Source organism: Acipenser ruthenus, chromosome 4 (assembly GCF_902713425.1).
Source record: "Acipenser ruthenus chromosome 4, fAciRut3.2 maternal haplotype, whole genome shotgun sequence".
Lineage (NCBI taxonomy): Eukaryota > Metazoa > Chordata > Actinopteri > Acipenseriformes > Acipenseridae > Acipenser > Acipenser ruthenus.
The window spans coordinates 63181491-63199156 of NC_081192.1; the positions used below are offsets into that span (position 1 = coordinate 63181491).

The 17666-nt window shown below is 42.5% G+C and overlaps 1 protein-coding gene across 8 annotated transcripts in view; it reads left to right on the forward strand.

Annotated features, from left to right (window-relative positions):
• LOC117400469 (solute carrier family 12 member 7-like) overlaps window positions 1-17666 on the forward strand; it is a 118752-nt gene that overhangs the window by 67920 nt on the left and 33166 nt on the right. For all 8 annotated transcript variants that reach the window (XM_059022640.1, XM_059022641.1, XM_059022637.1 and 5 more), the window contains exons 6-11: window positions 6068-6198; window positions 6379-6617; window positions 7047-7258; window positions 7834-7995; window positions 9332-9430; window positions 10012-10069. In XM_059022640.1, coding sequence (XP_058878623.1) covers window positions 6068-6198; window positions 6379-6617; window positions 7047-7258; window positions 7834-7995; window positions 9332-9430; window positions 10012-10069 — 901 coding nt within the window. The remainder of the gene's footprint in view (window positions 1-6067; window positions 6199-6378; window positions 6618-7046; window positions 7259-7833; window positions 7996-9331; window positions 9431-10011; window positions 10070-17666) is intronic.

Sequence of the window (17666 nt, forward strand, 5' to 3'; positions counted from 1 at the left end):
CAAACAAACAAAAAAAATATACATATATATTTTTTTATTATATATATATGTGTGTGTGTGTGTGTGTGTGTGTGTGTGTGTGTGTATATATACAGTGCCGTGAAAAAGTATTTGCCCCCTGTCTGTCTGATTTCCTGCATTTTTGCATATTTTTGACACTGAATGTTATCATATCTTCAACCAAAACCTAATATTAGATAAAAGGGACCCTGAGTGAACAAATAACACAAAAATATTATACATATTTAATTTATTTATTAAAGAAAGTTAAGGCAACACCCAATGCCCCCGTGTGAAAAAGTAATCGCCCCCTTAGCCTGAATAACTGGTTACGCCACCTTTTAGCAGCAATATCTGCAACCAAACGCTTCCTGTAGTTATTGATTAGTCCCTCACAGCGCTGTGGAGGAATTTTGGCCCACTCCTCCATGCAGAACTTCTTCAACTCAGTGACATTTGTGGGTTTTCAAGCATTAACTGCTCGTTTCAGGTCCTGCCACAACATCTCAATGGGGTTTAGGTCTGGACTTTGACTAGGCCATTCCAGAACTTCAAATGTCTTGTTCTTCAGCCATTCTGATGTAGACTTGCTTGTGTGTTTCGGATCTTTGTCTTGCTGCATGACCCAGCTGCGCTTCAGCTTCAGCTCATGGACGGATGGCCTGACATTCTCCTTTAGAATTCTCTGATACAGAACAGAATTCATGGTTCCTTCAATGATGGCAAGGCGTCCAGGTCCTGATGCAGCAAAGCATCCCCAAACCATGACACTACCACCACCATGCTTGACCGTTTGGTATGAGGTTCTTACTGTGGAATGCAGTGTTTGGTTTTCACCAGACATAACGGGGCCCATGTCAGCCAAAAAGTTCCACTTTTGACTCATCTGTCCATAGAACATTGTTCCAGAACTCTTGAGGATCATCCAGGTGCTTTTTGGCAAACTTGAGACGAGCATTCATGTTCTTCTTAGTGAGCAATGGTTTCCGCCTTGCTACTCTGCCATGAGTCCCATTTTTGCCCAGTGTCTTTCTGATGGTGGAGTCATGAACACTGACCTTAGCCGAGGCGAGAGAGGCCGGCAAGACGGCCACTCCTGGGAAGATTCACTACTGTCCCAAACTTTCTCCATTTGGACAATATGGCTCTTACTGTGGTTCGATGGAGCCCCAGAGCCTTAGAAATGGCTTTGTAACCCTTTCCAGACTGATAGGCATCAACAACTTTTGTTCATGGCATGATGTGCGGACAACTTCACTCTGATGGTAAGGGCCAAAGTTAGTCAGATTTATATTGGGCAGGGCTGGCCCAAATCAGGCCTGGTTGTTAACCAAAGTACTCAAACAGCTGACCCTAATTATCCCTTTAATTGGGTTGAGTTAACTAGGGGGGGGCAATAACTTTTTCACACCTGAAGATTGCATGTTTGATTACCTTGCAACCAAACAAATGTAAGAAGCACCAAACGTTGGTGTCATTTATTCTCTCAGACTCCCTCTATATACTACTACAACCCACAAAAAAATCTGACCAAATACAATTTAAAAAATGTGCAAAAATGCTGGAAATCAGACAGGGGCAAATAGTGTTTTGGGGGAAGTCTCTACCAGGTTTGCACATCTGGATTGTGCAATATTTGCCCATTCTTCTTGGCAAAATTGTTCAAGCTCTGTCAAGTTGGATGGGGATTGTTAGTGGACAGCGATCTTCAAGTCTTGCCACAGATTCCCATCGGATTCAAGTCCGGGCTTTGACTGGGCCATTCAATTACTTGTTTGTAAGCCACTCCAGTATCGCTTTGGCTGTGTGCTTGGGGTCATTGTCCTGCTGAAAGGTGTCTTAGGTGTCCCAGTCTTAGGTCTTTTGCAGACTGAAACAGGTTTTCCTCAAGGATTTGTCTGTATTTAGCTGCATTTAGCTCCATCCATTTTGCCCTCTACCCTGTCCCTGCCGATGAAAAGCACCCCCATAGCATGATGCTGCCACCGCCATGCTTCACGGTAGGGATGGTGTTACCTGGGTGATGTGCTGTGTTGGGTTTGCGCCAGACATAACGCTTTGCATTTAGGCCATATAGTTCAATTTTTGTTTCATTGGACCTCTTAATCTTTTTCCACATCTTTTTAGAGTCTCCCACATGCCTTTTTGCAAATTCCAAGCAGGATTTTACATGGGCTTTTTTCAGAAATGGCTTCCTTCTTGCCACTCTTCCATACAGGCTTGAGCTATTATTGACACATGGACAGTTTCTTCCATCTCAGCCATGGAATGCTGTAGGTCTTTCAGAGTTGTCATTGGCCTCTTGCTGGCTTCTCTGACCAATGCCCTTCTTACCCGGCTGCTCAGATTGGGAGGACGGTCTGCTCTAAGCAGATTCTGGGTGGTGCTGTATACCTTCCACTTCTTAATGATTGACTGTGCTCCAAGGGATATTCAATGCCTTTGAAATCTTTTTATACCCCTCCCCTGATCTGTTCCTTTCCACAACTTTATCCAGGAGTTGTTTTGAAAACTCCTTGGTCTTCATGGTAGTATCTTTGCTTTGAATGCACTACCCAACTGTGGGACCTTACAGAGACAGGTGTATTTAATCTGAAATCATGTCAACCACTTTTATTGCACACTGATGGACTCCACTTAACTTACTGTGTGAATTCTGAAGGCAATTGGTTGCACCTGAGCTTATTTAGGAGTGTCATAGCAAAGGGGCTGAATACTTATCTAATGAAGACTTTTCAGGATTTTATTTTTAATTGATTTGTTTTTTCAACCCCCCCCCCCCCCCCCCCATTTTTTCACACATTGAAAGTGTTGAGTAGGTTGTGTAAATCAAAGGGAAAAAAGGGGGAAAATCGAATTTAAATGCATCAAGATTTCAGGTTGTAACACAACAAACTGTGAAAACGTCAAAGGTGGGTGAATACTTACTATAGGCACTCTGTATATATGTGTGTGTGTGTGTGTGTATATATATATATATAATTATATATATATACACACAGTCACCTCCAAAATTATTGGAACCCTTGATAAAGATGAGCAAAAAAGGCTGTATAAAATAAACAACACATATAATGAGCTATATTTTATGCTCAAATATATGGGAAAACCATATTCTTTTATTCTAATACAATTGCTCAGAGAGTTTTCTATTAACAAGTAATAAAACATTTTCTCAAAGGTGTGTCAGAATTATTGGCACTCTTAAAGATTCTTATAAATAAAATCAAACAAAACATTGAGGCTGTGTGGTCCAGTGGTTAAAGAAAAGGGCTTGTAACCAGGAGGTCCCTGGTTCAAATCCCACCTCCGCCACTGACTCATTGTGTGACCCTGAGCAAGTCACTTAACCTCCTTGTGCCTCGTCTTTTGGGTGAGACGTAATTGTAAGTGACTCTGCAGCTGATGCATAGTTCACACACCCTAGTCTCTGTAAGTCGCCTTGGATAAAGGCGTCTGCTAAATAAACTAATAATAATACTTATTTTATTTATTTATTTTTTTATTTAGTCGTCGCCACTTTTTTACCCCAGTTTTTTCCCCAATTTAGTATGCTCAATTATTATCTGTATCCTCGGCTCACCACTCGCAACCGCCCCGCCGACTCGGGGAAATGGCGCCTGGAGCATGTGTCCTCCGAAACGTGCTCCTGCCAAGCCGTCATTTTTCGCACTGCGGATCCACAGTGAAGCCACCAGACCTAAAGTGCCGGAGGACAACACAGATCTAACGGATCCACTGCAGAACCACAGGTGCCCTATCAGTGACATAGCCTGGATTAGAACCTGCGATCTCCAGGCTATAGGGCACATCCTGCACTTCGCGCAGAGCGCCTTTAGTGGATGCGCCACTCAGGAGCCCCTCATTCTACTTACCACTATTAGGGCAATAATTATGAAGTTCAAAACCACTGGAACAGTGGTAAACTTGCCTGGTAGAGGACGCAAGTGTATCTTGCCCCCACGCACAGTGAGGCAGATGGTTCGGGAGGCAAAGGGAAATCCAAGGTCCACAGTTGGAGAATTACAGAACTTGGTTACATCTTGGGGTCACCAAGTCTCCAAATCTACAGTTAGATGCCACCTCCATGCCAATAGGCTATTTGGAACGGTTACCAGAAAAAAAAGCCTTTATTGAGAGCAACCAACAAATGTAAGCGCCTGGAGTTTGCAAAACGGCATTGGCACTTTGATTGGAACCCGGGGCTATGGTCATATGAGACTAAAATAGAGCTCTTTGGCCACGCACACCAGCGGTGGGTTTGGCCTCGAAAGAAGGATGCGTGTGCAGAAAAGAACCTACATACTTACTGTAAATTATGGTGGGGGATCTTTGATGTTATGGGGCTGTTTTGCTCTTTTCCACTGGTCCTGGGGCCCTTGTTAAGGTCAACGGCATCATGAACTCTACCCAGTGCCAGGACATTTTAGCCAAAAACCTGGTTGCCTCTGCCAGGAGGCTGAAACTTGGCCACAAGTGGATCTTCCAGCAAGACAATGACCCCAAGCACACATCAAAATCCACAAAGAAATGGTTAATTGACCACAAAATCAACATTTTGCAATGGCCATCTCAGTCTCCGGACTTGAACCCCATTGAAAACATGTGGTTTCAATTGAAGAGGGCAGTCCATAAGTGCAGACCGAAGGATATCAAGGATCTGGAAAGATTCTGTATGGAGGAATGGTCTAAGATCCCTCCCAATGTGTTCTCCACTCTTATTAAACATTATAGAAAAAGACTCTGTGCCGTTATCCTTGCAAGGGGAGGGTGCACAAAGTACTGAAAACAAGGGTGCCAATAATTGCGACACTTCATTTTTTTTGGAAATAAATGTATAATTTGAGAATTGTGGAATTTTGGTTGATTCCATTGAATCATTAATAAAGTCAAATATATTCCACATGTTGGAAAATTACAATATAGCTCAGTACTGGTATTATTTATTTTATACAGTCTTTTTTGCTTATCTTTATCAAGAGTGCCAATAATTTTGAAGGTGTGTGTGTGTGTGTATATAATGTGAATTGTGTAATGTAAAATGGTGGACTTTCTTATGTTTGTAATGTACTTATATAAGAAGTTGCAATGTAAACTTTTAAATCAAACTTAAACTGAGCACTGAACATTGAACTGGTTATGATCAGCATGTGCCATCATAGTATAATATTACACAGAATAGCACATTACAAAGCTAGTACTGTTTTAATTAATTCTTTTTAAAATAATTTTCCTTTAATAATGCACATCTACACCACTGACAACAACCAGTAAATTAACAAAATACTAGTTTTTCAATATAACATTTTAAAAATGACTGTTTGGGGAATCGGTTAATCCGACCCTAGGCTGATTTCTAGTTTGATCACTGCACATTCAGGGAAATTAACTGAGATCAATTATCATGTCCTTGTAATTGCACTGGTGTTTCTGCCACCAGATTTATTTATCTTTCTCATTGTCCATTGTATCCATCAGAGTTCAGCTTCATGAACCAAATAGAGTCCCTGATGGCCTTTCTATGAACACAGGCACTGTTCCAATATACTGTTTTAACCAATAATAGGAACCCTAAGAAATAAGTAAGCAGTGCTTCATGACATATCAGATCTACAGAACAAACAACAATGCTTGTTTTGTTGCTCAAGCTAAACAATATCAGGTGTCCAAACTGCAGATCAGCAAAGCCAGGGGGCCAAACTTCAGTTGAAAAAAGATCCATACTGATAGCTTTTACTACAATTATTCCCAAACCCTGGCAATTTAACTGAATTGCTATTAACAAAATATGTGTTTTTTTTGTTTGTTTTTTTTTACACCACCAAACACTAATTCTTATGTTTTGTTATTCTTTGAACAGTAGGAATAACAATACAAATGGAACTGCATTTGAACTGTCAAAATGAAATTCAGCAAAGCCTCTGCATAGTGGAATGGAAAAAAATAACCTTCTTGTGTTCTCCCACTGTAATTCACTGGATCATAAAATGTTGTATTGATTTGTATCACAGACAGTAACCATTTCTGTAACTCCGAGTTGAACTGATCCGTCATATTCATTTCACAGCTGGTGGTTCGTACTATATGATTTCAAGGTCGCTTGGTCCAGAGTTTGGAGGGGCAGTGGGACTTTGCTTTTACCTGGGGACAACATTTGCTGGTTCAATGTATATCCTTGGTACCATTGAAATTCTTCTGGTAAGTTTAATTAATCCTGCTTCCAAATTATAATTTTTTATTCATTAAGAAAATCGCCCAAATCCAGTTTTTGAACAGCTTTATCTCTGAATTGTCTACTGTACTACAGTCACATTCAATCATGTCCACTGTTGCAATTGTAGATTTATCCTATTATCCTTTTTTTTTTATTTTTTCCAGACCTACATTGTTCCAAATGCAGCCATATTCAAAGGTGAAAATGGTGGAGAGTCAGAGGCCATGCTTAACAATATGAGGGTCTATGGAACCTGTTGTATTATTTTAATGGCCTTGGTAGTTTATGTTGGAGTCAAATACGTGAACAAACTGGCACTGGTGTTCCTAGCCTGCGTGATGCTTTCTATTTTTGCGATCTATGCTGGTGTCATCAAAAGTGCCTTTGATCCTCCTGATTTTCCGTAAGTAAACAAGTATATTTAAGGTGTATTCCTTATTATGTTAAGCAAATATTTATTCATATATAGATATATATATATATAATATATTCTTTTGTTTGTTTTTTAAGTGTGGCTTATGTTTTAATAATGAAAATGATGATTGCAAAAAATGCATCGATAAAGTGTTAAAGAAATTTAAAAGTTAGAGATATACCTATATACATTTATATTCACAAAAGATTGTCAAAGAATGTTAGGTATGCCTGATGGAAACTACTTTAAAGAAATTATGCTATTAGAATAAAACAGCTGTTCTAAGGGCCTTAGTTGTACCACTGCCTATTTCAGACCACTATCTACTAAACACAAATGTCTAGATCGAAAGGGAACTGTGCATTTACAGAGCACACAGGCATCACCTCTGTCCTCTTCTTTTGTTTTTAAATTCAGAGTATGTCTTCTGGGAAACCGGATCTTACTAAGTCGCAACTATGATGTGTGTGCGAAGGTTGTAATAGAAGCAAATGAAACCGTGACCACCAAGCTCTGGAGCCTGTTCTGTGATAGTCCTTCCCTCAACGCCTCCTGTAACGAATATTTTAAGATGAATAATGTCACAGAAATAAAAGGAATCCCTGGACTTGCCAGTGGAGTTATAACTGGTTTGTGTACATTATTTTAACACATTTCTGTTAGTTTTGTTGTTCACTTTTGGAGGGAAGGGAGGGAGGAGGGGAGAGTGGGTTGTGTAATGATACTTGGCAGCTTCTTGATGCTGCTGTTGAAAAAAATAAAAACATCATTACAGCAATGAAACCTGACAGCTGGAGGCACCAGGTGATAGGCAACGGGATTCTAGAGCAGACCTACTGACATGAGTCAGGAATTCAGATTAGGAAATGGTCACCCAATTAGAGGTGGATGTGGTCACCTGGCCAATAGAACATGTTTTTGGCCCTGCACACTTAATGTGACCACACTCACTTCTGGTTGATCTTATCTGTTTCTGATTTGGCCTAAACAGTTTCTGAATCAGAATCCTGCACACTGGGTTAACCATTCATCTCGTGGTAATCCTAGAAATGTGTTGCCCATCATCAGGTACCTCAACCTGCCATATTTACCACCTGCATCCAATTGTTCAATTTTTGTTGCAAATATTTAACATGTATTTTCAGTACTTGTGGGTTTTATAGAATGACATGTAAAAGCATTTTCATTTTTTCATATCTCCTAGATAATCTCTGGAGGGATTATGGACCACAGGGAATGTTGGTAGAAAAGAAAGGCCAGCCTTCCATCTCTGCACCAGATTCAGAATTCACTTCTCCCTATGTGTCCAATGACATTGCAACCTTTTTCACTCTCTTGGTTGGGATCTATTTTCCTTCTGTCACAGGTAGAAATTATTGGCAAGTCAAACTGTACTGACATACACAACAATTGTATTTGTTCTAAAGATCCATAAATTACATATTGTACAGTTGATACAAATTCTGAAAAGAGAATACAACCTTTCTTAGCTTTGTAGTTATTTCCACAGTTGCAAACAAGTATTTTGTTTTTAATTAAAGTACATGGTGATAACAAAATAATTATTGCCTAATATACATTGCTATCATTTAGCTGGACTAAGATTCTGAGACACGTGCACTCTGGCTGACGTGCAACTCCAATTCAGTTGTGCAGATGATAATTGATTCTGCCACAGATTAAATGCAGGGTCAGTTCAGTGAAGGCCAGAACAGCAAAGCAATTCAAGTTAGAAACAAGGCTATATAGCTGAGGGACCTCAAAACAATGTATTTATACAGAGGACCTCAAAATAATGTATTTATAAAGGTTAGGTAGTGCACTGTTGACAGTAGGAGCATGGTTAAAAATAAAACTAATTAGGCTGTAAAAACCTTGTCAATACTGTAAATATATTTAGTGTTTGGCAGGGATGTGGTTTAAAAAAAACATCCCCAAGGAGAATGGAAATCCAGGTGCAGAATGTGGTCTATCGGGTAAATTCGGTTATTGATTGTCAAGTTAACTTGGCCACATGTTCCAAAGCATGATGCTGAGGAAGGAACTTGGTGAGAAAAGCTTGTGTCTTTTGAGACACAAAGCTTATTTGTTTGTTTAAAAACTTTTGTTTGCATGTTGATTTTATTTGTTTATATTTAAAGTAAAATAAAAAGGGTATAACTTTTTAGCCCAATATGTGTCATCGTTTATTATAATGACTGTATACCATTTCTAGATTTGTTTATGGCGTTACAGCTATATGTGAATAATGGTGTCTGCTAAGAAATAAATAATAATGTGTAGTTGTGTACAGTGAGCTGGGGGCATGCCATCTTGTGTGGGTTTCTTGTAATACACTTGTCACACCATGTTTTTCCATGTGCAGTACTGTGGTTTTTGACTCCGGCTCCACGGTTATCTTGCGGTTTCTGTTGTGGAGTGTTTGCATGCTATCCTCCATGAGTTTGGTTTGTGGAGGATAGCATGCAAATGTGGTGCATTTTCATAGGGTTCTTTGAATTATTAAAAAAAAAAAAAAAAAAAGTGTCACTAAAAATGGATAGTACTTTATTAAATTAGAAACACTAAAATGGGAAACACTAAAATACTATATGTATCTATATGTATCTGCTATATGTATAGCAATGTAAAGTTGTAGAAAGATTTAATGTGTAGTGTACTTTTTTCTTGTTTTATGTGAAATTAATGTTTTGTTTCTTCAGGTATCATGGCAGGTTCTAACAGATCAGGCGATCTTAAGGATGCTCAGAAGTCCATCCCCGTTGGCACTATTATGGCTATAGCAACCACCTCATTTATTTGTATCCTTTTGAAATAAACATTCTGCCGATCTTACTGTTTTTATATTTTGGAGAATTGTATTTGAATTCCAAGCACCGCAAATATTCAAAGTAAGGAGCTGTAGTGGTAGCATTTTAAATTGGTGTTAATTACACAGGTATGTTGTATAGTTGTCCACTCATGCTAGGCTTGACCCTGTTTTTCAGAATGAAAAAAAAAGTACTGCTTCTGTTTGAAATCTGGTTGCTTGAAAAAGTGGGGGCAACTTTGCACTTTATTTTGTAGCACCTATTTTTTTTGTAATACTGGTAATTGATAATTGGTTGAAGTGCAGCATTTTTTAAACCAAACACTAGAGTCGAATAGTTGGCACTATTATAAATTATGTATTTGATAATATCTGGTGCTCTATTTGCATACATAATATTTGCTGTTTGTGCACTAAATTTCAAAACCAGTTGGATGTTTTTTTTTTTTTTTTTTTTTTTAATATATGTTAATGTCTATAATGTCATTTATATGACAATTTAACCACAAATGCACTTTGTTTAAACTATTTTATATATTTTTAAACAGTTTATACCTTTATTAACTAAAACAGATATGTCTTGTGTTATATTGTTTGGTGCTTGCATTGAAGGTGTGGTTTTAAGAGACAAGTAAGAGAAATTTAAATTTTCATTTGTGAAAGCATGTTTAACTATTCGTAGATTTACAATGCGACAAACTACGGAATGGCTCCAATCACTATGCAATGGGAGTTCTATTTCTATTGTTGATTTATAGTATACAAGATTATAGCATGTACTTTTATGTAGGGGTGTGCTGATTTTCCAGAAGTATTTGTCAGCAGGCAAAAATCAACGTGCCTATTTATTCATGTGTTGATTTCAAAACAAGAAAAAACGTTCCCTGAAATAGAATCGTAACCATTGCTGTATGGGTATTTACCTTGTGAAGACCCCAAACCTGAATAAAATTATACCAAAGCTGCGAGGAGCACCTGTGACGCAGTCATGCCCTCCCCAGAGTACATAAGAAGACTGCATACACAGATTCCAGCATCATTTTTCCTCCATTTTTCCTCCTGCAATCATTGACCCAGAGACCTTGAAGGTTGATGGTTACATTTCGATTTCAGGGAACCAGGGTTATGATAATAACATAACTTTCCCTGTCAAGTACGAAATGTAACCATTACTATATGGGTGAACGTACCAAAGCTGTCGCAAGGCAATATTGCATAACGACTGGAATGCTACAAGGCTAAGCCAAAGGGTACCTTGAGCAATACCATACGGAACCACAGTAACAAGTAGCTAGGGCTAAAACATTTGAGGGAGAAACTCACCTAATTATGTTGTAAGGGTCGACCCTGAAGCGACCCTCAATACTCGAGTTCCAAAACCAGGGTTTTGGGGATCCATGGCATTCAGTTGATAGAACCTTGTAAAGGTATGGGGTGTAGCCCACACCGCTGCATTGCAAATGTCCTTGACAGATGCACCCTGACATAAAACCCACGAAGTTGCCATGCCCCTGGTGGAATGGGCAGTGAGGATTTCTGGATGAGGCAAGTTGGCTCGCTCATAGGCAGTCTTAACTGCATCTGTTACCCATTTAGGTAGCCTCTGCTTAGACAGGGTTTTACCATGGGACTTCACCCCATAACAGACAAAAAAATTGTTCAGACTGCCTCCAACTCTGTGTTCTTATTTATTTTATTTAGAATTTCCAATTATTTTACCCCTGATTTTCTCCCAATTTGGAATGCCCAATTGTTACTATTATTATTTTTCTCCTTCACCGCGGCGATTCCCCACACAGGTCAGGGACCCAAGGCTCAGTGGGCATCTTCCGATCCCGTGAGCCAATAGAGCCAGGAAACAAGAGCGGATGTCTGCAGGCTACCGGCCTCTGCAGGACAAAGACCAGCCCAGCAAACCTCTGCCCCCAAGCTCACTCGGCGCCTGGTCTGTAGGGGTCACTGCAGAGTGGTGAGGAAAAACAATGTAAGCCGGATCCCACCTCCCCAATCCTGTGAGCGCCAAAGCCAATGCAGCTCCCCCGGAGTCCCCAGCGAAGACTGGCTGCCTCGCACAACCAGGATTCGAACTTGCGATCTCTGTTGTATGACCTAACCTGCACGCCACGCCACGCAACAGTGCTTTTACCAGACGAGCCATTCGGGGAACCCCCCCCCCCCCCCCCCAACTCTGTGTTCTGTCCACGTAATACACTAGTGCCTTCACAGGGCAGAGAGTATGGAGCTGTCGCTCCCTGTCGGACCGGAAAGGAGGCGGATCGACAGCCTCCAATTCCACAGGCTGGTTGATGTGGAATGCCAAGATAGTTTTCGGCAAAAAAAGGAGGACTGGTACGAAGCGTAACCTTTGTCCTTCATTCTGCAAAAATTAAGCAAGCTTTTGCAATTGGCAATGCTTGCATCTCACTCACCCGCTTAGTGGAGGTGATAGCCAGCAAGAAAGCCACTTTAAGTGAAAAACATTTCAGCTCAACTGAATGTAAGGGCTGAAATGGAGCCTTCATGAGTGCCTCAAGCACCACGTTACGCCTCCAGCGAGGAAGACTATCCTAAAGGCGGCCAAAGCTGCCAAATTCCTTACAATAATTGCCCTGCCAGGAAGTGAGCTCCTGGGGAGACTGAATTGATTGATTCTCAATAATTGTGTAAACAAGGGAAACTCAGGGACAACATTGTTTTGTGTTGAGTAAGTAACATGTTTTATTCCATTTAATTAATGCCTAACAACTTCAAATTTCTTAAAGGTAACCACTCCAAAAATCTGAGTTTTGTCACACCTATTGTTCCTGTTAAGACTTTATATAATATAAATCAATCCAAGCATTATGCTATTAAGTATTAATGGCAGATATGATAAACTACAAGAAAAGGTGTTCCCTTTCAATTGCGAAATGTAACCATTACCGAATGGGAGTTTACCTCCTGAAGACCTGAATCCTGAAAATTATATACCAAAGCTCTGGGAATCCACTAAGGAGCAGTTTCGCATGCTTCCCAAGTGACCACAAGCTAAACAGCAGCCTTAGGAATTTGCGACCACAGGCCCAGGTCCCCTTCTCAGGAAGCCATCTGGATTATGGCGTCGGTGCACCACAGACATCTGGGTGCTTACTACCGGTTAGACCAGCAGTTCAAACACGGTCCTCCTCCCGTTTCAGGGCATGATGACAACACAGACCCACAGGACACCGCTATGGTGTCTCATGAGGTAGCAGCTCTACAAAAACGGACTATTCGCATGATAGACCCCCTCCAGTTAGAGGAAGGGTTCTACTCCAGGTACTTCCTAGTGCCAAAGTGGGGTGGTGGCCACAGACCAATCCTCACCTCAGACAGGTCATCCTGTATCTGAGCCGAAGGAGGTTCAAAATGATGACAATGCAACGTGTTGCAGTCAATCAGGCCAGGCGACTGGTTCACAATGGTGGACCTCAAGGACAGCTATTTCCACATCCCCATAAAACCAGCGCACAGGAAGTACCTGCGGTTCACCTTTCAGGGAACAGTGTACGAATTCCATGTCTTGCCATTTGGCCTTTCCCTGGCTATCTTGGCCCCATTGTGACTCAAAGGCACCAGAGTACTCAATTATCTGGACAACTGGCTAATTTGTGCTCAGCCTCGAGCACAGGCAGATGCCCACACAGAACTTGTCATCGGCCACCTTCAACGGTTGGGCCTTACAGTGAATCATGCGAAGAACTATCTCATGCCTTCTCGGACAGAATCTTGTCTAGGAGTGTGCTTGGATTCCAGGTCTATGCTGGCCACTGTTGGACGGCAGAGTACACAGAATAGCCCCACGTTTGGCGCTCTTTCAGGTCAACAGAGCTCTCACAGTAACAACGTTCCAGAAACTTCTGGGCCTGATGGTCTGATGCAGCTTCCCAGACCCTTCCATTGGGTCTTCTGTGCATGTGCCCTCTGCAGGCCTGGTTCGACAACAGGGTTTTTCAGCCCACATTGAACCGCGACCGCCTATTAACAGTGTCTCGCCACTCTCTTGGTGGAAACAGCCTGCTTATTTATGCTAAGGCATAACACTGGGCAGCGTCACGAGAAGGGAGGTTGTCACCATGGACGCATTCAGCCTGGGCTGGGGCACTGTGTGGAATGGCCGGAGTGTGTAAGGTGTGTGGAAACCCCCCTTGGCAGGGTCTCCAGATCAATGTTGTAGAGCTGCAGGCAGTTTACCTTGCCTTGCAGATTTCTTTGCAGGAGGTTCGAGGGAGACATGTGCTTGTCCGTACAGACAACACAACAGTATAACAACAGTATATAAACCACCAGGATGGCCTCAGGTCTCCCAGTCTCCATCGCGTGGCCTGCAAGCTTTTGCTCTGGGCACACCAGAACCTCCTCTCACTGTGGGCAGTACATTTGACTAGGGTGACAAACTGGGTGGTGGACCTCCTCTCAAGGGGAGTCCCCAGCAGATCAGAGTGGAGGCTTCACCCAGAGGTTGATCCTCATTTGGGAGAGGTTCAGGAGAGCAGAGATAGATCTCTTTGCCTCCCAGGAATCAACCCATTGTCCCCTGTGGTTCTCCACACTAGGAGATGGGGAACCACTGGGAATAGATGCCTTGGCACACCAGTGGCCGAGGCATCTGTTATACGCCTGTCTGGAGAAAATCAGGCAGGACCTTATGACATCCTGACCCATCGAGTCTGCAGCTCTGGGTCTGGCCCCTGAACAGCTGGGTCTGTCCAATAGGGTTATTGACACCCTGAAAAATGCCAGAGCAGTGTCCACATGTTCCCAGTACGGGTACAAGTGGGGCATCTTTCAAATGTGGTGTCTGCCTCGTGGGTTCGACCCCATATGGCAATTTTTGAAAGACCTGTTTGAACAGAAGAAATCCCCCTCTACATTGAATATCTATCTGGCAGCTATTTCAGCTTGCCATGTTAAGATTGACAGTCTCCACAGGAGCTCACTTCCTTCCTGGCAGGGCAATTTTTGAAAGGGCCTCGGCGGCTTCAGCCGCATACGAATGACATTTGTTTCTTCGCTGGAGGCTAAACATGTTACTAATGCACTCCATTTGAGCCCCTGCATTCAGCTGAGCTGAAATTTTTATCATTTAAAGCGGCTTTCTTGCTTGCTATCACCTCCACAAAGCAGGTGAGATGCAGGCATTCTCAACAGCGAAATCCTGCTTAACTTTTAAAGAGGCCAGGACAAAGGTCACGCTCCAATCATGCTTTTTTGCCAAAGACTATCTCGGCATTACATGTCAACTGTAGTGTTAGGATGTTTTGAGTTAACATAGGATTACTGAGTGTTATGTTACAACACCGCCATCTAGGGGATTGAGGGTGTTACTTCCTGGCTTAACGTTCATGTTACTTTAATAAAGCCAGGTTGTTCAGTTTATACTACGACTCCCGTCCTCTTTAATAATTGCACATGGTGTTAGAAGTGAGTGGAAAAGAACAAAACAAAACAAAAAAGCGATTCCAGCTCGAAAAATAAACCAATGGGGGGAGAGAGAGAAGAGACCACTGGGTGAGTCCTGAAAAGAGACTTTCATATTAAGTAAACACACAGGCTTGCAGTAGATGTAGGACTAAGATGACAGCGTTTTTTTTAGATAGTGCCACCGGAAAACTTTCCTTTCAGTAAAACTGAAGATGTGAGCGATTTAGAGAAGCTTCAGGTTTACGTGAAAAAGATTCACATATTCAAGTAAACATATGCTCAGACGCAATTTTCAAGGGGAATAAGGTAACCCTAATGTAGACGCTGTCACTGCAAGTAGAAAAATGCAGGCTTTCAACAGCAAGCCAAAACAAAGCTATAAGTTTACAACAACAATAAATGAAAAACAACAGCAAACGTGCGGTAGATGTGGGAAATTTCCAATACATGCCAGACAACAATGTCCTGCCAAGGAGGCAGAATGTCAAAAATGCTTAAAAATGGGACAATATGCAGCAGTTTGTAAATCAGTCAAAAGTATCAGCACAATCCAAGAGGAAATGCCATTGGAAGATGAGGAGTTTACATTCCTTGGACTGATAAATGACAAAATTCAGTGCACATCTTGGACAGCTGAACTTATCTTAAATGGCACAGTATTAGATCTTAAGATTGATACTGGCGTAACTGCAATACCTGAGAGGGAGTATAACCAGCAGTGAGATGGGCTTCTTAAATGAACTGATAGGAAGCTATATGGCCCTGGCAATAACCAGCTTAAAGTACGTGGTCAATTCACCAGCACACTGACCAAGGGAGAAACTTCAGTGCAGCAAAATATATTTGTTGTAAAAGGACTGATTAGATCGCTGTTAGGACTGCCAGCCATATAAGCACTAGGCCTCATAAAAAGAACTGAAACCAGAGAAGACCCCAAGGAATACTATAAGAAGCTATTCCCACAAATATTCACTGGATTGGGAATGCTGTGAGGGGAATACAAAATAGAACTCAAACCTGATGCGAAACCATTTGTACTTACCACACCAAGAAGAGTTCCTTTGCTATTGAGACAGAAAGTGAAAGAAGAGCTGTTAAGAATGTAGGCAGTGGGAGTTCTAGCTCTTGTTGATGAACCTACTATCTGCGTGGATCTAACACGCCTGAACGAGAATGTTCGCAGAGAAAAACACATTCTTCCGTCAGTGAACCAGACCATTTTCAAAGTTGGATGCTAATTCTGGATTCTGGCAGATAAAACTTGCTAAAGAATCAGCATTACTGACAACTTTCATCACTTCATCGGGGAGAAACGTGTTTGTCAAATATTAGAGGGCCTGAAGGGAGTACTCTCCCATGCTGATGACATCCTGATCCATGGGAAGAGTAGAGAAGAACATGACGTTGTGGCGGAGTGTCCCGCCCCTATTTATTATTATTTGTATTTTTGTTTGCGGCGCGGGTAAAAGCGCCGCGTCTTTTATTATTATTTAAAAACCCCGTGAGGATGCATGGCTGATCAGCTACTGATTACTTAAATAGCTGACAGTCATGCATCCTTACCAAACGCGTGCAGACTCTGGCCGGGGGATAATAAGATAATTACCAACTAGTTAATCCCTCGGCCAGAGTATATAAACCTGCAGCTCTCTGCACTTGATGTTGGGGTGTTGGAGTAGAGAGTACGGGGAGCGGAGAGAAGGTATAACATTTAAAAAAACAATTGCTAATACGTGCTGGATTATCCAGCACGGCACTTACTTGTTTGTTTATTTATTCGTTTGGCCCTCGTGCCCTTTTGTTTGTATTTTGTTTAAATCTCTTGTTTGTTTGTTATTAAATACGCTGAGTGCTTTTGCACTCAGTTTCACCCGCCCATCCACTGTTTGGAGTCAGTTACTTCCTGGTCCGTGACGTCATCCACCACACCACTGCGAGCCAGACTGTCACATATGGTGTCCTGCGTGGGACAAAACAAACGCCTCCAATAGCCGGACCAGGAAAGAAAAGCTCGTTTTTTTTGTTCGTTTTTTTTTCAAAGTGTTTTTGTGTGTTTTTGGGGAAAAAAAAAAAAAAATATGGGAAGAAGCGGACGGAGGAAGCAGCAGCTACAGCAGCGTGGGGCCGGTCGCAGGTCCCACTGTAGCTCAACCATGCTGGACGTCTGCCCCACCTGCTTGAAAGGTGAGGAGTGGTGCTTCGCTGTTGGGGAGGTGGGTCACATAGCACCCGACCAACCCCCTCCATGGCAGGAGAAAGAGGAGCCAGAGCGTCCAGTGAGGGAGGACCTGCATCCTCCAAAGAGGACGAATGCACTCTCCTCTGAGGGAGTCTGGGACTGGCTGGTGGAGCCGGGGAGGGATTATGAGGAAGCCCTCCCTGCAGTGATCAACCTCCTGTGGGCAAGAGATGGGGAGCGCTGGGAGGCCTGGGAACAGCAACACCACCCAGCTTCCCTCCCAGACATCGCAGCCATGGTGTTCAACTACCTGGCTGCGGATATGGGAGAGACCCTGCTGCTGCCATCTCCAGCACAAAAGGGAGAGGAGCCATCGCTGCCGTCTCCAGCGCCAGAGGGAGAGGAGCCATCGCTGCCGTCTCCAGCGCCAGAGGGAGAGGAGCCATCGCTGCCGTCTCCAGCGCCAGAGGGAGAGGAGCCATCGCTGCCGTCTCCAGCGCCAGAGGGAGAGGAGCCATCGCTGCCGTCTCCAGCATCAGAGGGAGAGGAGCCATCGCTGCCGTCTCCAGCGCCAGAGGGAGAGGAGCCATCGCTGCCGTCTCCAGCG